Source organism: Aquila chrysaetos, chromosome 1 (genome assembly GCF_900496995.4).
Source record: "Aquila chrysaetos chrysaetos chromosome 1, bAquChr1.4, whole genome shotgun sequence".
In the NCBI taxonomy this organism is placed as follows: Eukaryota; Metazoa; Chordata; class Aves; order Accipitriformes; family Accipitridae; genus Aquila; species Aquila chrysaetos.
Genome location: NC_044004.1, coordinates 20,810,529 through 20,835,130, shown reverse-complemented (window position 1 = coordinate 20,835,130; position 24,602 = coordinate 20,810,529). Strand labels below are relative to the sequence as shown.

The 24,602-nt window shown below is 34.3% G+C and overlaps 1 protein-coding gene across 1 annotated transcript in view; it reads right to left on the bottom strand.

The window, feature by feature from the left end:
- Positions 1-24,602, bottom strand: part of TBC1D19 (TBC1 domain family member 19) — a 52,755-nt gene that overhangs the window by 3,590 nt on the left and 24,563 nt on the right. Inside the window, exons 8-17 of the mRNA XM_030024552.2 lie at positions 23,931-24,041; positions 22,996-23,068; positions 22,129-22,167; positions 19,516-19,628; positions 12,235-12,309; positions 11,696-11,758; positions 7,218-7,302; positions 4,856-4,900; positions 3,573-3,605; positions 1,053-1,162 (exon numbers count right to left, since the gene is read on the bottom strand). Of these exons, the coding sequence (XP_029880412.1) occupies positions 1,053-1,162; positions 3,573-3,605; positions 4,856-4,900; positions 7,218-7,302; positions 11,696-11,758; positions 12,235-12,309; positions 19,516-19,628; positions 22,129-22,167; positions 22,996-23,068; positions 23,931-24,041 (747 nt within the window). The remainder of the gene's footprint in view (positions 1-1,052; positions 1,163-3,572; positions 3,606-4,855; positions 4,901-7,217; positions 7,303-11,695; positions 11,759-12,234; positions 12,310-19,515; positions 19,629-22,128; positions 22,168-22,995; positions 23,069-23,930; positions 24,042-24,602) is intronic.

Sequence of the window (24,602 nt, the reverse complement as noted above, 5' to 3'; positions counted from 1 at the left end):
CCTACAATTCTACGTTATGTATTAGCAACATAATATGTTGTGATGGTCCCTTTCAGCTCTAAGTTAGTTATGGTATTTGTACGTCAGGGTTTAAGTCCTTAGTGGGTTATTATAATATGACCTACTTGAAATATTTCCACTTGGATGAAATAGACCTCAGTTGCACAAAAAAACAGAGGATGTGAGAAATAGTATCCCTCCGATAACTAAAACCAAACATCAATGGGGATAACTACAAAAAAAGTTAAATGTAAACACATTTTAAAATTTCTTTTAAAAATTACCATGAAAATGAATAGATTCCTGTCTGACCCGCTTCCCTGCTATTAATGACTGAAAGCACAATGCACAGCCTTGAAATGGTATATCAAGGAAAGGATTTTCTTTTAACCAGGAAATGTTTTCAAAACGTAATATAACTATCCAGCACTTTGTGAAGGAGAAAAAAAGAATATTTACTATGTTTTATTATTCAAAAATAGAAGATAAGCCAATTTCTATAATTGTCTTACATTCAAGACAGCTGGTCCTGGTCATAAACATAACCAAATTATTTAAATTCATCTACTAGTGTTAAAAAGCATGTGTTGCCACACAAAGATACTTGAGTTAAAGAAACAGACATTAACTTAATATCACTGAAACAATATCTGTACATATATGACTATATTTTAGTCCCTCTACCCCAGAAAATATTTAAGTGTGCACTTACATGTCATTAATTAAAATGAAAGTGAGTATGCATTTATGTGACTCCTTGAACTCAGAAACCTATTACAAAAAAGACTTGACTCTCAAAAAAACCCCCGCACCCTCATAAAACGAGAACTTTATTAAAGTACTTGATATTCTATAGCAAAGACTAACATTGATGTAGAAAACAAAAATATCCAAACTGGAGTTACCTAATTATTTTTCCAAGCTTGCCTGAAATATTTTATTATATGTAAAACTTTATATTTTAATCGCATAGAAAATCATGCCACTGTATATTATTGTTCCATAGCAAACAGAATATCAAGTGAGTGGGTTTTAATTCCTAATGAACTTACAGAGGGATGAGAAGAGATGGAATGGAGTCTGAAGAAAAAACGCACATACATCTCACGGAATATCTGATACAATTTGGAAGGTTCATGGTACAGAAAACAAAGTGGAGCAACTGAAAGGATAAAAGAATTATAATTGACTCAACACTGTAAACTGCTAAAAGAGTTCAATGATTAAGTGCATGAAGTAAGAGGAAAAAACCAAGTAATTTATAGTGGTACAATTTACAAAACCAATACTAAACCAATTATTTAGAAATAAGTATTTTATAATAGAGTCTATCATTTGAGGTAAAAAGTTAAGAAAGGGAATACAATACATTATAGGTAAGAGTTGTATAAATTTCAAGAATCTAAACTAATTAGAACCTGCTTACTACAGTGCTGGCTTCCAAAGCATAAGAAATACACTTTAAGGATAGCTTCTCTGGGTATAGGGAAACGATATGCTAAACAGTGCAAGTTTTTGATTCAACAGTCTATAACTTCCAACGTGCCCCTGGGCTAGTGACCATCTCCAAATTGGTTCCCCATTTGTAAGACCGGACTAAATTTGCTGCTTGAAGATGGGTGTTGTGAAAATTAAAATATTTAAAAAATAGCTTTTGGTTGCCACAATAACATCACATAAGTATGACAGACTGATAGTGACCTGTTTATTTCTTATAAGATCTGAAAACCATGGACATTTGGTAGTTTACTGTTTAGAAGTCTTTTAGTATACCTGATTCAAAATAAGAGTTGGCTACATTTGTAAAGCAGCAGTTCTCAAAACTTTTTTTTCCATCAGTCCCTTTTTTCTTTTTGTAAAAGTCTAGCATATAGATAAATATGTTGTAGGTACATGCTGCACAAACATAATCAGTTCCCTCTGATTGCTACTCCATTCATTCAATGCATGTTTCACAGACAGTTGTTCTATATACATTTCTGTAAACAGCCTTTTCATCTGTCCATTCATCAGATCTACTGCTTCATTTCACAGGTGCATCCATTATGGATGACAGCTTAGATTTTAACACACTCATAGTCTCTATCTACATTCACCTTCCCTTCCAGGTTTATTTACACAAAGCTAGGGATATGGATACATTTGTCTCCATACATATGTATACACATGCACACAGATATAGATACTTATATATATCTGGGTGTATGCATGTGTGAATTCATTTTCATATAAATATATATATCAGAGAAGGTGGCTTAATAGAAAATAGTGGCATATGTGTATGAGAGGTGGGGTGCTAAGGTAGAGTGAGATGTTCACAGAAATGTGTATTTACGTAGGCGTAAGAAAAGCAGAGTGTTACTAGTGTGTATGTTTTTAATGATTGAAGATGGAGGTGGAAGACTTGGCAGCGTGCATATGTACATAAAGGCCAGGAAGATAACAGAACAGTGCCTGACAGTTGACACCCTAGGAGCGTATGCAGGTGAACATGCAAAAGTGCATAGGATTTACATAAGGATCCAGATACCTCCTCCTATAGCAGCACAGCATGGAATACACAGGATGTTCTGCTTGGTCCCAGCTACCATACCCACAGCCTGGAGTTACACTACTGTGTTTCTCTTGCCTTGTTTTTCAGCCTCCCTCCTTCTCACAACCAGCATTTTTTGAGCCCTTGCAAAGACAGAGGACAGCAGGGAGGGAAGCTCACACCCAGTTTGAGAGATGCTGTTCTCAAGGGCAGTCAAATCCAAACATTCTGAAAAGTGGTTTCACACAGAAAAAGTGAAAGCCCCCTAGTGAGTACCTAAGGAAGAGTTTGTAACTAAGTTGTTCATTACTTCAAAGACTTAAAAGATTTCATTTCATATTTAAATTGCCTGATTGTAATGATCGTGTGATCATTAAACTTTATTATTAGCAAAACATAGCATTTTAAGTATAATCTTAAAATCTGCTTGCCCCATGATGCCACAAACACCTTTGATAAATCGAAGGAAAAAAATGAAAAGCTGTAACCAAGTCTCACATTGTTGGAGTATCTCTGCACTAGCTGCCTTGTTACGTCTCAGACCTGAGGAGATCTTTCTGCTCTTCTCCTAGAAACGTTGTTGATATTTGAGCTTTCCTCTGTGCAGTAAAGTAGCAACCATTCTATTATTTAATGCTCCTTTGACACCTGTTCTAGGCAAATGGATACAGCAACAGGCCTTTCACATAATTCATGTTTTTAAAAACTCTTTTCACAGGTAACTTGGTCTAACCAGAAGTGAAACACAAGAAAAGAGCACTCTGTCAACAAATTTTATCCTTCTATTCATGTACATTAAGATGTATAGCTCAGCTATTAGCTCTCAAAGAAGGAACTCCTACACGGTAGTGGGCTGTAATATAAGCAAATAGAAACAGCCTGGAATTTTTAAAATTATATACATGCACAACAGTCTTCATACACAAAGAAACAGAATACACACAATTTTAAAAGTTGCAGAAAAGTACATACAGCTTTAAACTGCAATATGATAAAAAGCAGTCCTGAGGTTTTAGGAGTTTATAAGAGTCACACTTACCATACATAGAAAAGCCGTGAAAAGGAATTACACCTACAAAACAAAAATATTTCTTTTTTTGTTCTTTTATAGTTCTTTTTATCCATGTAAAAAAATGTATTTTTCCCCCAAGTTTCTAAATTCTATTCTGCCTACCATAGGAATGAAATATTTCCTTGTTATGGCACCTGCAGTCTTAGGTCTCAATGTTGTAAACATTTAAGTACAGGAATTGTATCACTTACTTCAGTACAACCAACTACATGCTTAAACACATGCCATAGTTCCTAGAAAGCCAAGTAAAGCTTCATTCCCATGAAGTTATTACGTATAAGCTTTGCTGAAATCAGAACCTAATTTCAGATAAATGACAACCCGTAAATGTCACACACTGACAAGGAGTGAGCAGGAAAAAAGGAGGCCAAGACCTCTAGTAATTCATGTAGTACTCAGATAAAACATTTAGAGGACTTGGCAGTTGTATCATGACAGTTCTCTCCTCCTTTCCAGCTGATCTTAGCTCCCATTCATTAATTTTCATATAGGACCGGTAAGAGGGAGCTGCTTTGGCAGAAGGTCATAAGGACAATGCTTCATGGCTACAAAGCTGCAAAGAATAGCACAGGCAAAAATGGAAGAAGGGGGAATTAAAAGTATGTGCTACAACTGACACCACTGGAACACAGAAGACATAAAAGACAAGGCCCGAGACACAGATTTAAGATTGGTGATGTAAGGCCTTGAAAGCAAGAGCAAAGAGCTTGAACTTAAAGTACAAATGCAGCGCAAAACCAGGGAAAGGATTCAATAGACAGGGATTGAAATGGTCAAAAAAGCTGAAAAAAGAATTTGAATAACTGAAGTAACAACAACAGCAATGATATTAACTTAAAATTATATAGATTAGTTATGTCTGAATTTTTAAAATGAACACAAATTTTGAAAGGGTAAGACTTTAAGGTGTGATTTGTTGAGTACTGAAAAGCTGGGGGTCAGACAGTTTCAGCATGTATCATTCAGATCCTCTAAGCGGTGATACAAGACTGGAATACAAGCTGCTGCACCAGAAGTTGTTTTCCTTCTCCTTCCCACACACTTAGACAAACTCCGTATGCGACTACTAACACCAGGCTGAATGTAGTTTTGAAGTAGCTTCAGTCCAGCTTACTCCTTTAAATTAATGAATTTCACAGAATAACAGTGAAATATAATTTGTAATAGAAAAAGAAGTTATCATGTATTTGAGAAAAAAATCCTGTATCTTTCCAATCTACCACTAGAGGAGGCAATAGCATAATTCTTACCATTTGGAGGATAGAAAACAGCATATTCTTCCATCCCGAGCTTTCCTGTGAATCATCAAACCACAATTAAAACATGATTAAACTGTGAAAAGGTGTAAAGATTCAAATTAAAAACGTAGTTTCTAAGTGAAAATTATAAAATCATAACTAATTACTTTATTGACCATTTGATATTGTCTAAAGCAAGCAAGCAATGCAATAGGTCAGGTATGGCGTCAGATACAAAACTAAAATGCAGGACCAATAAGGGAGGATGACAAAAGTAAAAAACAGGAGGAAGATTTCAGCAATGCTATCCCATAGAGATTTCATTTGGGTGTGTCTTAGGAGCTCTAAAGGTGCTTGCTGCAGACCTTGAAGACAGTGAAGCTCTACGAGGGAGTAAGATTAAGGGGGTGAGTCTGCCATGCTGTGGCAGACTGACCTAGGGACAGAAAGGCATTTAAAAAGATGTAAGAACAGATAAAAAAATATTCAAGGCTTCATTAAGCCTGCAACAGAGAGGAAGACGGATGGTATAGTTATATAGATACAACAAAAAACCATTTAAGTAATCTGTTGGATACAAAAGATTAATTAAGTCAAGACAATCACTGATAGTACAGACTGACCATATAACTTTTTATCTTCCCTGCAAAATAAACATGTTATATTAGTTAACTGCATTTTAACCATAGAACCTAATAATTTAAAACCCACTATTAAAAAATTATTAAGTGGGTTAAGCATAATTACAACTAATTAAAAACTGTAATTATTTTAGTTTTAAAATGAGAAAATTCAACTAGAAAATGGAATTACTTACATGAAAATTTATAGAATATTCAGAGATCCATTAGATCCCTGTGTATTTTGTTCACTCTACACAGAATTTAGCACAGGGAACTTTTGTCAGGTTCAATGAAATCTGGACTCGGATATTTTCCTGTAGCATGAATTAAATGAATTAAATTCAAAATTACCCTGCGAAGCGCTTGCCTACTACCCCATGAAAATAAAATCCAGTATTTTCCAATTACAGAAATCAGTTGTTTCATTAAACTAAAAAATATTTTTTACTTTTCCTTTCAATAGTTTGCTTGCTGTGCAGCCAGGAGTTGTAATCTGGAAGGAGAGTATTTTTAGCATAAAGCACATCTCTTGGAAAATTAGCCAAAAATAGGACCTACAAGCCTTTCGGATTTACACTGCCCAGGTTCAGCAGAGATGTAGATTTCAGCAACTTCATTCCCCAGATTTGTCTAGCAATAGGTAGGATGTTCCCCATAGTTGTGTTTCTGGGCTGCCATGGCTCTGTGCCTGAAGCACAACCTGGGATCCCACTGCTGTTCTGCTGTCAGGTGAGCCCTTTGCTTGTGTCAAGAAGAAGGTAAAGAAAACTCCCTAATTCAGTTAAAGAGAGAGAAAAGACCTACAAAGCAATAAAGGAGGAAGAAAAAAATTAGAAAACAAACATTGCCTCTAGTGACATAAGAAGCAGCAAGACAAAAACAGTCAGCAGAGGTCCTGTTCAAAAAAAGTACTTGGTATGGGGATCACATTTGGCTAAATACACAGGCATGAAGGACCAAGGAAGAAAATGGGAATGCAGAAGGTAAAGGTACATGGAAAAAAAAAAGTGATTGGATGGCTGAATGATTCAAGAAGGAAGACAAAATTAGGAACCTCTGGGTAAAGCCAAGGCAGGTGAGGATCTAAGAAGCAAGGAAAGAGTCCAGAAGTATGGCGTTAGAAGCTGGCAGAGAAGGCAAGTGGACTGAACCAATGAATTTAAGATTGTTGAGAAAAATAAGACTTACATGAGAACTTAAGCCAAAGAACATCCAAAAGTAAGCTAACACGCTGGAAGATGCTATGCTTTGAAAAAAATCAGTGTAAGACTGCTTGGTAGAGCTCTGCTCTCCCAGACCTTCAAACAGAGACCACAGTTCTTCAGCAACATGTTCTGCTCTTGTCTACAAATATCTGCAAAACTCACTGCTTTGGGAAGATAACACCCTATCACCACTGCCAGCTGCTAACTTTACTGAAGTTGCCGAGGACAACGTTGAGTACTTAAATTTCTAGCTCTGATGAAGATAGATGTCAAGATTTTACCATATTGTCATAGTTATGTTTAATTTATTGTGGTAAAACACTGGAGAATTATACACAGAAAACTACACTAAAAGAACAACATTGCAATCTGGCCTTCTAAACTGTCAGAATCTGTGCAGATGTCAGCTGGATACATGAAGTTTTTATTAACGTTCTTTTAAATGTAGTCTACTAGGTGTAATGAATATAAAGCAAATTCACATACTGTATTACTGCAGCAGTCAACAAAAATCTATACAATCTTTTTTAAAACAACTGCTTTTACCTCGTATGTATGATTTGGGTGGAGTGGCACTACTGTAAGTAAAGTGCTCCAATACAGACGTATCTCGGGAAAAACAGAGTAATACCTGTAGAAAAGACAGCATATAAAAATCAGCTGACTTACTGGATCAAGAAAGCAATGTCAAACAGATTTAAGGACCTGCCTTAATTAGCACCTATTAGATGCTATTGAAGAGAGCTAATAACGTTGAAAGCTCTTGACCAACTTAATTTACGTTCCTGTTCAAATTTCCAGGCTCGCTTTGAACTTGCTATGATTTTACCTTCACATTCATTTGTTGTCAGTAAAATATCCACATTCTCCAACCCTCCTCTTTGTCTCTCAGCACAGGTTTATCCCCTTCTGTCACATCATTAGTGACTGCGCATGCAACTGGCTGCTTTCATGTCTATTACATATTTTTCTATTCAGTTACTATGACCTGGGGAAGTCCTAGTAAGTGAATAAGCAAACAAAACATTTACTCTTTCACATGTGTGCCGTTCCAGCAGACTGATCCTTACAATCGCTTTTGTTCCCAGGAGCTTTACAGAATGCCTGCAAGATACTCAGTTCTATCAAAAAGCACAGATTATAATGTTCACCTCATATCCATAAGTTCTGAAATGCACATTGTATTTTGTAAAACATATTTGTATTTTTTGTTTACACAAGTGAAAAATCCAGTATTCACAGCAATTGAGTATAAAATTAAATAGTAAAAGCATTCCTAGAAAAAAATTAACAATAAAGTCTCTCATCTTATATGCAGTTGTAAAAAATGTAATAATTAGCATTGTACTTTAAAATTTTCATGTTTTCATACACTAAAAGACTGCACTACCAAGAATGTACACAAGAGGGCAGAAGTAAGACAGAGTTCAACTTGCTGCTGACTTTTGCATAAAATCATAGAATGGTTTGGGTTGGAAGGGACCTTTTAAAGGTCATCTAGTACAACCCCCCTGCCATGGGCAGGGACACCTTCCACCAGACCAGGTTGCTCAAAGCCCCATCCAACCTGGCCTTGAACACTGCCAGGGATGGGCCAGCCACCACCTCTCTGGGCAACCTGTTCTAGTGCCTCACCACCCTCACGGTGAAGAACTTCTTCCTTACATCTAATCTAAATCTACCCTCTTTCAGTTTAAAGCCACCACCCCTTGTCCAATCACTTACATGCCCTTGTAAAAAGTCCCTCTCCAGCTTTCTTGTAGGCCCCCTTTAGGTACTGGAAGGCTGCTATAAGGTCTCCCCAGAGCCTTCTCTTCTCCAGGCTGAACAACCCCAACTCTCTCAGCCTGTCTTTGTAGGAGAGGTGCTCCAGCCCCCTGATATCTTTGTGGCCCTCCTGTGGACTCACTCCAACAGGTCCATGTCCTTCTTATGTTGGGGGCCCCAGAGCTGAACGCATACCTTAAACCCTCTCTGCTCTTGCAGGTTTTAAGAGTTTGTTTGTTTAACTGTAGCAAAAGTGGAAATATTCTAGATGGTGTTTCACCACATAATTTATTGTGAATAAAAATGAACGGATTTTTCCTTCAACTAATTATTGCAAACATTTTCCGGATATCAGCATTTGTCAAAAGGAAACATGCAAAACCAAAACACTGTGACATCTGAATATCATTGCTTTTTTAAAATTTTTTATGGAAAGCAGGTCATATTTTGAGATTTTTTTCTTCTTTTGAACCTCAAAACTATTTCTCAGATACAAACATCTTTTAAAAAATAAAGTTTCTTTATCTCAAACAGTTTAAGCTAAATATTATTTTTGCGCAATACACAATCATTGTCATAGCTGCCAAAATATAGCTGACAATAACAATAAACAGGCAAATGTAATTCTCTGTATATGTTAACTGAGGTGAAAGAAAAAGAAACTAATCTAAAAGGGACATAAATTATGTTCTCTCATAGGGGAAAGAATGTAACCTTAATTTGAGGCCCCTTTTTTAGGAATACAGTGTCCAGTACCAGTATCTGGAAGTCTTTAAATTAAGACTATGCATCTTCATAAGAGATAGACTCTAGCTCAAACGTAAGTTATGACTATACCTAAAAAACTGCTGGGTGAGGTTCTTTGCATGTATTCATTATGCAGGATGCAAGACTAAAGTATTCAAATTGAACGTCTGGCCTGAAATAATGAATTTACAAATTTATTAATTCATGTATTATTTTTCTTATTCACAAAAATGATAACGCTAAAGAAAACAATGACACAGACCTCTTTTTAAGTACAGAAATGTTTGGCAAACTGTTAGGTATTTATAATCAAAACTGAAAAGAAAACCACTGAATTCAAAGGACTGAGAAAAAAAAAAAACCAAAGCCAAAGCTTTTATCAAAAAGAAATTACAATATTAAAGTAACTATTCTATTTCAATAAAGAGGTAATAAAAACATGTAAACTTTGGGATAAAGAAAGCAAAGATATTAAAAGAAATAAATTACATAATTTCACAGTGTTCTTCCCGAACAGGATTGCATGCTACTAAAGAGGTAATAATAATCCACGCAAATACCCTCATTGTTATTTTATGCCCAAAGTTTCTGGTTTTGATGGATGCTTTATCTGTTAAGTAATACACAGACAAGTGCCACACTGTGCTTAATGCCTTAGAAAACGTAGAGGCAGTAACTAGTCATGAAAAAACCCCACAAACTTAAATGCAAACATAGAAATGATTTATCTGGTTTAAACTAACATTTTCATTACCTATTTTATTTAGCCAATATTTAATTCCAGTTATCAAATGAAATCAATAAATAATATTCCTTATCAGAGTGACTCATACTGCAGAATTTTTCCAGGGGCCATAGAACAAAATAACTTGGCAGCAATGCATTTGCAAATTAGGTTGGAAGAGAAAATTATCAAGGAAAACGAATAACTTTCTTCTAGAAAAGAGTCTGAGGAATACCACTAAGTACCAATCAAAACTAGAGCAACTAATAATTAGAAGTTTGAGATATTCTTTGCCTCAAAGCCTTGCAGTAAAAATAGCCACTTAATTTTTCAAAGATTTTTGGTGACTCTCCTTCAAATTACTATGGATAGTTTAGTCCTTTCTGTGATTTTCATTCTGTAACCATTCTTTTAGTTCAACTGTGCTATATATTGAGAATGATGAACAAAATCTATTTCTGATGGTCTTAAAACAAAGGATTATACTGTATACTAGCTCATACTCCTTCAGAGATTATAATCCTGTGTCCACTGGAACTGTCAGTTAATGACTAATTAAAATGCCTTAGTAGTCTATAGAATGAATGAAGCAGAAATAAGAATTTCACATCCCATGATGAAGATAAAATGTTACAATAATGAAGATCATCTTTGACCCTTAAATCAAGAAAAACTTCTACATGTAAGTATTTTAGTGAATAAGTATCAATATTTGAGTTGTCATTATGTAGTCACTTTTCAAGTTTTAATTCAGAAACAAATTCAGATACAGATCTTAATATTGTAAGTATTTTTAAGTAAAAAAGGCTGTAATTTCATGAGGTTATAATTTTAAGTATTAATGTTTAAATGCTTATTATGCTAAAATATTATATGTAGACATGATTGAATAGTATGCTTAAATAGTAACGCATATTTTTATAACTATATGGAATAAGCAGCATTAAGGACAGTTTCTTGCTTAGTTAAATTATGAACAGTTTGACATATTGCCATCAAAGAAGAAATCATTTAGTTTCACATAGATCTAAAACAAAAAATTAAGCAAGTCTAACCTAACAGATGTGACTAATGAAATCGAAAGCACTGTGGAAATGGTAAGTTTGCTGCATGACATTTATATTGACACTGCAATCAACTACACATTAGTAAATTCATAAATGTAATCTCCTTCTATTGAAGGGCATTTGACAGGCAGCAATGAGGATAATTCTTTCTAAATTAGCTGGGTTCCCCATTGCTAGAAGCAGCTTTGGAATGGGAGCAATCCTAAAAGTAACCATACGTATCACTACCTTATGCAGAATCAATGTCTTCAATTTAAAAATATGTCAATACAATATCTTTTATGCTTACTGCAGTAGGTCACTGTAAAGCAGGTTTTTTTTGGGTTTGTTTTTTTTTTTTTTGAACTGGAACCCTGAATATACTTCTCAAGTCTTAATTCCTCTGTATGCCACAGCTATTAATAATTTTATTATTGCAAACCTGGAAAGGGGAAGAATATGGCTGACTCCGTATTTTCGGGCTTACTGCATTGGAAAGACATTGTGTAGGGTCCTTCAGAGTAGGAGTTTTAGAAGCCTGCCCTGCTTAATCTGTTTAAGTGTACAAGATTGTTATTCAGAAGGGAAAGTATATGTAATGCAGCAAACAGATGCATCTGTCTAGGGCTCCACTGTACTCTGCCTACACGTGAAACACAAAGGCAGTCCTTACTCCAAACATGATATAATCCCACAGGAGTATACTTTCTAGCTTTTCTAAGAAAAAATTAGTTACATACCTGATATAAATAATCCTCAAATACAAAATAGTAGTCATCGTTGCTTGCTGTCAGCTTTACATCCTGTAATAAAAAAATACAGCAGCCTGAAGCCAAAAGATCTTTTCAGACTCCCATAGAAGCTAAACTTAACACAGTGGTAGAAGACACTGTTTCACCATTGAATCACGAAAGAGCTTTAGTTAGGCATATACTCCATATTTTAAAAATAAATAATGCTATATTAACATGATGATTAAAGTATTCGAACTTGAAACTGAAACGGAAGCAGTCGGATCCCAGTGCTTTCTTCCTCACAAAACCAGTTATTCCTTCAAATGAAGTTACTGCTTCTTTATGACTTAACACCTCAACTCAAACCAATGTCTTACAAAAGAGCCAACACAGGCACAAGGAGAGAGTTTACAATAATAAATTCACACTAATTATTCTTATACTCCTTAAAACCAAACCATCTAACATTTTCTCTGTTAAAAAAACCAAGATACTGGTGTGATGAGTATATAAATCACTTAATCACTGTTTAGTGAATTACTTACTTTGTAAATCAGGCTGTCCACTAAAAGGTCATGCTGAATCACATTTGACTTAAGCTGTTCATAATACAAGATATCCTAAAATTAAAAATATTATCATCATCAGTCTGAGACACAACTTTAATTTGTATTTAAACTAACAAAGCCAATTTTTAACAATAAAAAAAAATTATATGGATGTATTCAGCTGAAAAACCCACTGCACAATTTATGAAGCATTCTATCACAGTTTATTCTAGTTCAAGCCCTAAGAAATGAGGCAGATAGCTGAGACATTATAAAATGTGCTCCCCTTTAGATAATTAATAAAATGTGAATGAAGGAACTAGTTCAAACCAAAGATCCATATCTTCCAACCTTTGGGTCTCTCTATACCCAAAACCTTTTCAATGCTCAAAATCATGACACTTTTTTTCTTTGTTACCCTCTATTTTCATGCACCTCTCCACCAGTAGATTTCATCGTATCTTCTAACATTACTGCGTTGCTGCAAATTTTTGATATTAATCTAATATGAATCTCTAAATAGTTTAAATTTGTGAAAAGATGAAATGATAAATATATAAAAAAATCTGAAGAATACAAAGAACTCAGACCTTTTTTTAAATTCCAATTACTTCCTGAATGTCTACAGAACATACACAAGGGTGAAACGATGGGGAAAAATCAGAATAAACACTTCTCTGCTTATTCTGTCCCTTTCTTCTTAGAGCTTGCAAAGGAAAAAAAAGAATTAAATATCTCACTATCATCATGTAATTCCTAAATCCCTAAATACCTCTCTGCCATTATGCCCACAATTGAATACCAGTTTCAGATTGAGTAACACAGTTTCAGATGGATTTGGAGTAATTCATAAACTAAATCAGCAGTCCCAAAGCTCCTTCCCACTTCACAAAACTATTTTGATTTCAATGTGTCTCTATGGACACCACACAAATACTTGTATATTTCAAGCTTTACATAATATTTACTGCTGATTTCTTTGCAAAAAAAGGGCAAGTCTGGAGTAAGGATTTAAAGAACAAATGGGAAGTAAGATGAGATTTTGAGAGGGAGAGAATGGAAAAAAAATAAAGAGAAAGCTAAGGAACATTGTAACTGTTCTTTGTATTAATCCAAAACTGAGATGCGGTGAATAGTATACACTTAGAAACTATCAGAATTAATATATTATTAAACTGTTAAGTTGAAATGAGGACAAAAGCTGTATTTATTAAGTACTGATAACTACCACAGGGAATATATTTACATTTTTCTTTCTGAGAAATAAAAAGGGGAAGTATAAATACTACACTATTTCTTTAGGAAGGATCAGACATAAATATTTACTAAATGCAAATTATTTGCAGTATGAATGTAGCATTCTGTTGTTAGAAGCTACAGAGAACTACTCTAATATTCTAGTCACAATTTTAAAGCATCAATACTATAGTCTAATTAAGTGTAACGCTGCCAAATGAATAATGTCTAAAGTTTTTTTTGCAATCTCAAATGGTTGTATATATTAGAACAGAAGGAGCTAATAAAAAAATCCAGAACCAAAACTTCATTTTCATGCTAAGCAGACTGCATGATTAACTGTTGCTGGTGTACATGCAAGTACTCCTGCTTAAGAAATGGTACAATGAAACTCATGACTACAAGGGTACTAGATAATGCAGCTACTAATCTATCGTAACTTGAGAAAGAGATTCTAATAACCTCATGGTTTCCTGTTATAATTTCCTAGTTCTTAGTTCTCTAGAACTGCCTTGAACAATTGCTAAAGGCTGGTTGGAAGTGGGAAATGAAAGTGGTATGAAGGAAGAGAGTAAACTTTTGCTACACACATATAGATCACACCTTAAATTTATATGCAGAAACAAGTTTTCTTCTTAAAATACTTTCACCTGAGGTCACACAGTGGCTCCAAGCCACAAGTTAACATTATCACTAACCCAGTGTTTTGTGCTAACCTTCTCCTTCCTGAATTAGAAAGCCATTCAATTACTTTTTACGTTTGCTTACAAGAGTCTATAGATTTTCCTGTTATTATTAAAATTATTGTAAAACCACAACTAAAAAGTAATCACTGAAGTACATGGTCCATTCATCTTAACAGTCAGAATAACTTGGTATTAAGTTTAATTGCTGCTGATTTATTCACACTTAGAATAGACTTAGTGATTTGGTATGCAAAGAATGACTTTACTGAATGTATGAAGAACAGATTTCTGTACAAGAAAAAAAAATCATAAATGATGCTCTACTGTACTGACATCATGAGTTTAGAGTGCTGGTTTCAGTGCAATTTTGTTTATGGCATCATACTGAACTATGATATGTTGTTAATTTCTTAAAATGTTTATCAGCTTCCTATTCTTAATTCAACTGCATTAACTGAAATGTAAAGAATCATGTTAATTGCAATTATGCATAAATTACAGTTTATGCCAATAGCCAGTGAACACTACCCTCCACAGAAGAAAAACAGAAGACTGCTGAAAGAAATTTAAATAGGTTTAACCAGAACAGAGGATTTGCTACTTGTTAACACAGAATGACGCATGTATTTAAACCATTCTGTAACATTTCTTTTCTTTTTAGCAAAGCTGAAGTGTAGAAACTTTCCATTTCCCACCCTTCAGACTTCTGTACTGATTTTAGAAAACAATCTACTTATTAGCATATAGGGCAAGTACTGTCTGAGTTAGAACAGAGACTTGAATTCCTTAGCCTTAACCAATAGGATGTACATTTTCTGAAACACATACTCTTCCCAATTTTCCTCCTTAACTTGTTTCAATTGGGGTAAATATTTCAAGCAATTAAAAAGGTGGTAAGAATAAGCAACCTGATGTTTAGGGCACTGTCTTAAAAGAGAGAACAACTGGGCTCAGACTCTTCAGCAACTCGCAGAAACTGAATACAAGTTCTTTATAATTCAGTTGACTACTTTCTTCAATGCAATTTTAAATGAAAAGGGTCAACAGTTCATCAACTTTTCTTTTTTCAGAAATAATAGTTTCTCCCTTGCTCTCACAAAAACCCACTAGGACAACTTGGTCATTACTCAGAAAAAATCAAACACGGTTTGCTCTTGCTGTTATAATTTCAGCATGAACTAAAATTTCAAACACAATTCAAAACTCTACCCTGAAAAAATGAATAACAAATTTACATTGCAAACATTAGCAGAGTAAAACAATACTTTTACATTTATATTGTGAGAGTTCAATAATTTAGTAAAAAGACCAAAAGGTCAAGCTGTCCACCTGAACTAGAACTCATGAGAAAATGTTTGGGAAACAAATCAGAAATTATTGAAAAGATACTTGCAAGGCAAAACCAATCATAACCATTCTAGGAATAAAGGCTTTAACTCATTGCTTGTCATTCATTTTCTCTTAAATTGTGACTGTTGTGATGCAAAATGAAGTCTGGGCTTGGGAATCACATCAGTTTTTCAGCCACAACTTGTCTAAAAGAGAATCTTGCCCATGCCTCTCACTAAGACAAGAGGCTTGATTCATGCTGCATTAATAAATTTATTCCTTATAACTGAATCATAAACAAGATTGGTTACAGATTTACTTTCAAGCCACATGACTCTTGCTCAGTGATCAGTTTCTTACTTACACAGTGAGGAATGTTTTTAAGAGCTTCACTCAGGCTTCAAAAAAGATTCAAGTCTCATTTTACTATTTTATTGGCTGCATTTCTTCCTCCAGATGAGACAACTAACTACTACCAAGGTTCAGGAATGTCCAAAAATGTGGTACAATTCTTAGCCTAAAATTTTTTTCAATTATAAATCCAGAATCATACCATTTTCATCTGATTCAACCTTTCTTCTCTGTATGCCAAATCTTAACCTAACCTTGATTTGTAAACTTTTTCCTTTTTAAAAATGTGTTGCATTTTTATATAGACTACAGCTTTTCTCAAAATTATATATATTTTTTTATACTGCATCTCCAAACATACTTATCTTTCCAAGTTGAAAGAAAGTACATTTCAGGATTGCAGTGCCCAGCCCTCCTGACCTTACGAAGCCACATACCAAAATTTCCACCCAAAAAAGTCACACCATATCCACCTGAGAGCATAAGGAAAAGGGAGCTCTGAAAGTAGCTCACAGGCAAGAGAGAACAGTATCTTCCAGCAGTACCCAGCAAAGCTACTTTAAACAGAATCTGGTGATTCACCCTCTTTGAAATTAAGGTTTGGATTACTCAGCCACCTCTGTGCAGGCACAGTCCACCTGTGGCCTGTCACAAAATCCCTGGCACAGAGGAGCTGCACTCTCACTATTGAACTGTCAGCAGCTCACGATTAAATTTTAGGTTACCCTCGTCATTTGATTGCACTATCTATACTTGCCTCTCAAATCTAATATAAGAAATGGGTGGGTGAAGCATAGAACCAGGAATATGAAGAAAGACTGACATTGAGGAGTCTAGACAGGAGACACTAAGATTTGTGGGAATCGGATGAAACCTAAAGAATGGCAACCAGCATTAATTAGGTGAGCTGCAGATTTTGGAACAGAAGTACCAGAAACAAATACAAAACAAAAAACTAAACAGATTACATAAAGAGAAAATGGACAAAAGAGCTACAGAAAGTCCCTCCTGGCAAATCCTGGAAGAAGATCCAAAACTTATTCTCCTTTTACCAGACACCTGTGATATCTACTTGTAAAGTACATCCTTCTCTAGTCAAAGATGATGATAGTGTATTACTGCTACTGGCTTCTCTGCTGTTTGAATGGTGCAGTGGGTACCTTCGGCTACTGATCCTAATCTAAATAACCCTACTGATAAGGCATAGAGTTACATCATGCTCCACTATGAACTTGTCACCTCACCTATTTATTAAGTTTTTAAACCTAGGAAACTACATTCAGTAAAAGCTGTAGTAAAGCAAAGCATTACCAATTTCTGCATGCTGGAATCTTCAGAATTGAGACTGATTTTCAACCCATTAACTTAAAAAATTAGAGGGGAAAAAAGCCTGTAAGGTAATGAACAATTTTGGGTTTTAAGCACTGCTTGTATAACATGCAGTGAGTAAACAATAGGGTAACACACTGAACAGAAGTTAAAAAAAAATTAAACAGATTCTCAGTAAGTGTGTGCCATCCATTTTGTGCAATCAACAAGGCAGACATCCCAAGGGAAAAACTGTAATTGTGTGATTCAAGATCATATGATAAAATATATATATATACAGCAAATCAGACTGTTTGCACAGACAATATTAACTGTGACACTGTTCAGCTTTTAAATGTTTGACTTTGCAACCTTAAAAATGCTCCTTTAACACAGTTTCTCTAAAATGTACCATTACAAATGAAAACTAACAAACAATTCATTGCCAGGAAATGTGTTTACACATTTCTAAATAATCCTGCATATAGAGCTTACAGTTTATCATTTTTACAATTACAATGCTAGATTGCTATTATCATCCCTTGCTTGGCTGTATATTAGCTTTATACAGAGGCTGAGCTTTACTGAATAAAATTTTCCAAACAACAATATTGGATGCTAACACACACAATGCTGCCCATACCAAACCCTCATAATGTTTTACATTAAAGAAAGGAAATTCATGGTCCTTATGAGTTATAGATTCATACAGCTATAAATGTAATAGTGTCTAAACTGCAAATCAGAAATATTACAGCAAGAAATCTCTGCAATCACACAATTCAACTTCAGCAGAGAAACTGTACACAAGAGGTAAAGAAGTGTTAGATAAATGAATAAAATCTATATGAAATACAGCAGATCATAAAAAAGCTACATGTATCTGAAAAAGGCTTTACTATACTTTACAAAAAATAAAACAGTACTTTCAGTATATGCAACAAGAACGTCTCAGGGCGTTAGCATTACCTAACAGTAATTTGAGTTAATACCCTCACAGCAGAGACTAACCTTTTGAGAACGTCTAAAAGACTCACACTTCATGCATAGTATAAACACATATTAAAACCAACTGCAAACTAGAGTTAACTTTTAAAGGACCTAATGGTGTGGCTGACAAATATATTAATAGGCAGCCATAGCTTGTTCCTCTTAAAAAAAGGTAACTGTTGAAAATGGTCCATGTGAATTTCAGGAAATGGATTTTAATAAATCTATTTCCATAACAACTCATGCTTTACATGAATATAAAATGAAATATTTTATCATTTTTCTGATTATTATCTTGACTTTCAGTCATCAAAACAGAATGCCTGGCTTTTCTATTGAATTATTTCATTATCTACACTAAGATAAAAATGCTCTTAGAGCATGCAGCATTTAACAGAATATAAACAGATGCAATGTAACCAACAACATTAATTTCACACCTCTAATATTCCTAAACTAAGTAATTCTAATACCAGACCAAATAACTTCAACTCCTTAGGTAAGCTGCCAATGAACAAGATTTAAATTTGTTTTTAAGGGCAAGATCTTATGATTGTACTATGCAGTTACCAATAAATGCCCCAGTATTACAAGAAAATGGCTACATCCTCAAAGGACATGAGATACTGTAAAATTCTCAGATTTATGAGCAAATTTACATGTATGCATGTTATTTTTTATTGCAATAAAAGCCTTGCATCAAAGTATTCACAATTCTGTAAAGGTTTAAATAGGGATTTAACTTTTTATGGTATATTAGATATACTGACTATAGCATGGCTTCAGATACTGCAAAAGGTTTCATTGTTGAGGACTTGAGTCAAATATAAGGTACTATGAAAAACTACTGCTGTACAAGGGAGTATGGAAACAATCCACATCTTACTAGTTCCTCTTTATGTCTTTTTGATTGTACATATGTAGAGTATCTGCAATAATACAGAAAGCAATTTACAAGATATGTACATGCATATGATGACAGGTTCAAATAGCCACGAAAAAGGCATAGCACATCTTTTTATAAAACTTAGCAAAGATAAGAGAGGTTCAGTCTCCTATCCAGGACTTTTTTCTTGTCCCCTTCTGAAAAAGTCAGCACAATACAGGAAAGCCTCAGGAGCTAGCCAGATCAATCGAATAGTTCGTTCTACAGCATTTTGCTCATATATCTGTTAAAAAATTAGGGAAGACCCTGAAAGACTTCACCACAGCACAGAGTTTTTTACAGGTATATTTATATATCTCATAAAATGTTTATCAATTTCTGTGACAACTCAGTAGAGCATTTCTATTTTCGAAAAAGATCACTAGAAGATACATGCTCGCACATTTGTGTTTTCACCTAATCTTCCTATTTTACTCTCACTTTGCTCCTTACCTCTGGCTGATTAGAAATATTGAGAATGAGGGCCCACAAATCAGCTCGGAGTGCTGTTGGACAACCCTGACGAACATACTGTTGAGCTGCAGCACTATCTTGCTCTGCTAAAACTGTAAGAAACAAAGCAGGTAATGAATTGATGTAGTTTACGACTTCCAAAGTTTATCAAATTATCAAATGCTTTAATTTTTAACTTTACAAACTGTTTTACCATGCTGTAAGCATTAGCTAATGGGAAAATATCTAAAAGCTCTGGTTTCCACAATGCAATTTTGAAGTAGTTCCCTGGGAAACAAGGCAATTGATACTAATAAGCAAGGCCGTGGCAGAACAGCACTTAGTATGTAACCTCTTAGTATGTACCTGTGACTGTTATCAAGGCTAGTTGCAGCTAGTAGGCTGGCATCAAGCAGAACAAGCAGCTGTATACAGTCACAAAATACTCCTGTTTAACTATGAGTGGTATCTCAGTTCAAATAGGAGATTGCCACTCATTCCGTTTTTATGTGTCTCCCCTATTTTTATGTTAACTATATGAATATGTTCGTAGATAACTGTGGGGCAAGAATTTTCCATCTTGGAGCGTACTGTCATGTTCCTTCATTATTGGTAAACGTACTCTGGAGGATAAAGACTTTCTTTCTCAAAAGATTTTGTTTTTCCTTCAGACTGACATAAAACAAATACTCTACTGTTGACAGGTTTGCTTAGATGTGTCACTGTTGTGACGCTTTAGGCTACTCTGTCACAAGGGCCTCATCCTGAATACAGTACTGTACATACCTTAGAGCAGATTATCTCATTCCTTACTTAAATCTATAAGCTTGAAAGACATGCATCTTTAGCTATCCTAATCTGGTAGAAGTGTTGTTTCCCATCGAGGTTATGTGATTAACTGTACCCTCATACCTAAAATGTTTTTCACAACACAGAGAGAGTTGGGAGAATATTTCTGTGAGATTATCTAGGCATTAGATTGGTGTTGTACTGGTACTCAGAAGTTTCCAAATCTGTATCCTCTGATTTTTCTGAAGTCTCTCAGAAATAACTTGCTTTTCTAAATTTCACTAAATTCAATATTCAGAATATCTGCCCTGACATGACTTAGAAGGATGAGGTTTGGAATTATAAATCTATTTAATTGATTCCTCTCTCCTTCTCTCTCTTCTTAAATACTGAATAAACCAGTCTGCCAATTTCCTGTTTAGCCTGCAGAGCTATAACACAGATGGTGTGTGATCCTTTTTTCCTAAACAAGGAGGGCAAAAAGAAAAAACATTCCTACATTCCTCACAAAACTTTGGAGAAGACTGTGATTCATCTCATTGTCCATGAGTGTTCACCTTACTGTTTCTTACTGAGACACAAAATATTAAAAAGTAGCTTTGCTATATACAGGTTTTTACTAAATACAATAAAGGAAATTCCTCAGACTTGGCAATACATCTAATATAAAAGCAAAATCAATACATCAGTGGCAACCAAAGTCATAACCAACACCCCATAGAGCATGCAGTAACATTCCTACCGAATTAACTGAGATTTCAGTTTATGGTCGAGACTCTTAACTTACATTTTTACAAAATTCTGTGTCTTCACATATAGGAAAAGCTAAGACAATCTCTGTAATAGAGGCTGCTCTACACAGACAAGAGATGATGAGTAAGAATTACATTGCGGAGTTGAATGACTGGCTCAGGAACTCCAGATGGGGAATTTATTTGGAAGAACAGGAAAAGAACAGAAAGATGGATAGTACCCTAATGAGTTGCTCTTGGATCGGAAAACAGACGATGAGGGATAGAAAGAGGACCGCAAAAGGAGAAGTAAAAAAGAAAGGTCACCGTTTTGCTACTGCAACAAAAAAAAGGGATGGAGGACTTTCAGGATGGTATCCATTCTATTTTTTTCTTCAATGGTGATAATGTTTAGCAGGAATCACAAGAGATAGTAAGGAGCAGCTATTGATGGATTTCAAACATTCCTTTTATATTTCTTCTATGAGCAAACTTGAGCTAATGAATGATTGATTATTCCTTTTTATCTTTCCCTTTCTTTTGTAGGTTATTTCTTAACCTACAAAAAACCCCGGAACTTCTTCAGAAAAAGCAGGATACACAGACAAATGATTGAATTTTCCATAGTGGCTAAGTATTGCAAGATTTAGCAAGTTCTGCAATTGCAAATAACCATTAAAAAGACTCTGTTCTGACACACAGGCGTAAATCCCATTACACTAATGAGAACTGTGTGTGCAGAGAAGGGAATCCAGAGTCTTTTGTTTAAAACGAAATTCAGTGGTGGCATAAGTTAAGTTATCACCAAAAAAGTTATGTCTCTATGCTTCCTATTTTATTTTAAATGAAATATATATGGAGCTATTTATCTGGCAGCTACTGGTAGACTGCAAATGCTTCCTTTTCTGTCTGTCTAAATTACAACGGTATTACTGACTGTCTCTGTCTAAATTACAATGGCATTACTGACAATGCTTTGTGTTAGTCTGTCTAAAATCTTAAAATTCTAAGAGGTACATCTAACTGAGATAGAAATTTACTAAATGCATTCCTAACTACTCACAGTTTATCACAGATGAAAACAGATCCATACCTTTCTGTCCAACACGTACATGTTCATTTTCAAAGAACTCTAGAAATTAAACAAATAGAAAAGAATGTCAAATAAACAAACAAACAAACAAACAAATAAATAAATAAGATACTCCAGATAGTAACGTATTTTATATTTTTACTACGCAGCATGACATTCAGCTGACTTTTACTGCTATGTCACTAAAAATTAATCTGCATCAGCACCGATGTTCTTTTTCAAAACCTAAGATGAAATAATACTACAGAATTTTTTCTTGTCTGAAGGACACAAATACCGAAGTAGCACTATACTAAATGAACTTAGACTTTCAATTAGGTAAGTTTCCATTTTAAAAGAAAAATCACTTGATACTATAGTGTCTTCCATTTTTATATGGGAAGACCATTTAAAAATCCTATTTCTACAGGAATAAAGGCACATATGGAAAAACAACAGAAATTATGCAGTATTTAAGCTACTGAATATTAATATATGGATATTTTCTGTAATCTTTCCTTGAAGATAGTTATTTAAAAGATGTTTCTATAAATGCCTATCTGTTAGTTGCCTTAACATTTATTGATATTTTCTGTATTTTTGGAGACAGGCAATTTTGTTCTCTAGATCCTGAAGTGTATAAACACACTGAAATTAACATATTTTCAACTTAAGGTGATGATTTTAGATCTTCTCCAAATCTGACCCTTCATATTTGCAATGTTTTCTATTATTAGCTATATTTTACAAAGAAAATCACTACAATCATAGTTACAGAACAAATATTTATGGTTTATTATGGAAAAAATACACAAATTACTTGATAATTGCCAAGTATTCTACTCATTAGTGTTCTATTTAAATGACTGAAGCACAGCATTAGCTAACCAGGAGGCACTTGTGCTGAATCATCAATACCCAGCTGTCCTATATTTAAGCCTAGTTCACCGAAGTCTTCTTTCTGAAAAGAAACAAAACCATAAAACAGTAATTAACAATGTTTAATTCTCTAAATCACTAGAGATTTCTTCTGAAAGGCTTAAAGCAAATATTTTCTAAACCAAACATAGTTCTTTTAAATGTATACATATGAAATATGAGCTTATGTTTTTAAAGAGAAGAATCTCACATCAATTCTTACTCTAGTTTTAGTTATAGGCCCCAATTCTCACATCAACTATGAGCTACACCTGGATGGAATAAAGTGGTGAATGAAAGACCAGGTTAAAGACACCTAATTCCCAGCTCTTTTCCAACTCAGGTGCAAGTTTTTCTACTAGCATAAAATCCTCAAGACCCTTATCAGTGAAGCATTAAGAAGAGTTCTCTTATTTTCCAATTATAATACTGGTACCCAAGCATTTCCTTTCATGTACAATCTGACAATAAAGGGATTTCAAATTACTTTGAGAAGAAAATCAGAAGCTAGCAGATTGTCAGGTTACTGATCTTGTACAGTGTCAAATAAAATTGTAGAATTAAGACAAACTACGTATTTAAAGTTTCTTGTACAGAAAAAAAAGAGTAAGTAAATAACATGTACACAAGTGTATTTTTGGCACAAATCAAACCTGTGTGGCATAAAATGAAAGCTTTCCTACTGGCAGATAATTTACTGCTTATGTTTCATTTTTCATTAAAAATGTCTTTTCAGAAAACTTTTTTATGCCCTGTGTTTTAACTACATATTTAGATTGATTTTTCACTTTCAAAAGGAGAAACTTACCATGATACTAATATTCTTCCTTATAGCTGAGAATCTTATTCATTAGCAAGGCAAAATAATTCTTACAGAAACCTCCTGTGAGAAAAAATATACTTACCAATTCTGGAATGTCTTTAACTTTTAGAGGAACCTGAATTAGCCCCAGATGACTTCTGAAACTAGGCTGTTCTCCATTTTCATAATTTGGGTTTCGAAGATTCATCAGTACCTTAAAAATGACAGCTCTGTCATTACTTGCACATATTTGGAAATTTACATTCAGAACTCTTCTTAACATCATCAGTATTACAAACAGGACATTCAGCATAAAACCATTTCCTGCAACTACCATATATATAGGCCCAAATTACCAAACTATATCTCAACATTTTCAAAATCAAAAAGGAGCAAAATTTTTAAGGAAGCAAACATATTCTACTTTGAAAAGTAAGCTCAAATTATGAAGTAAAAAAGCAGAAATAATTTTGATATATGGGAGTAAGTACTGGCTACCTAGTAAATTCTTGACTAAAATTCTCTTCCTCATCAAAGGTATTTGAACACCAAGAGTACATTTCTGATGGCTACAATATCCAGGATATTCTTCAGTAGTACTTTTTTCTGAAAGAATTTTTATCCATATTCTTACACTGGCAACCTTACGTAGCTTTCTATCAAAGTGCTACATAATTTGCTACTAAAATAATTTCTACTAAATAACAATAAATAAAATAATTTCTACTAAATAACAATAAATAAATTTAGTTATTACTAAATAACAATACACCAA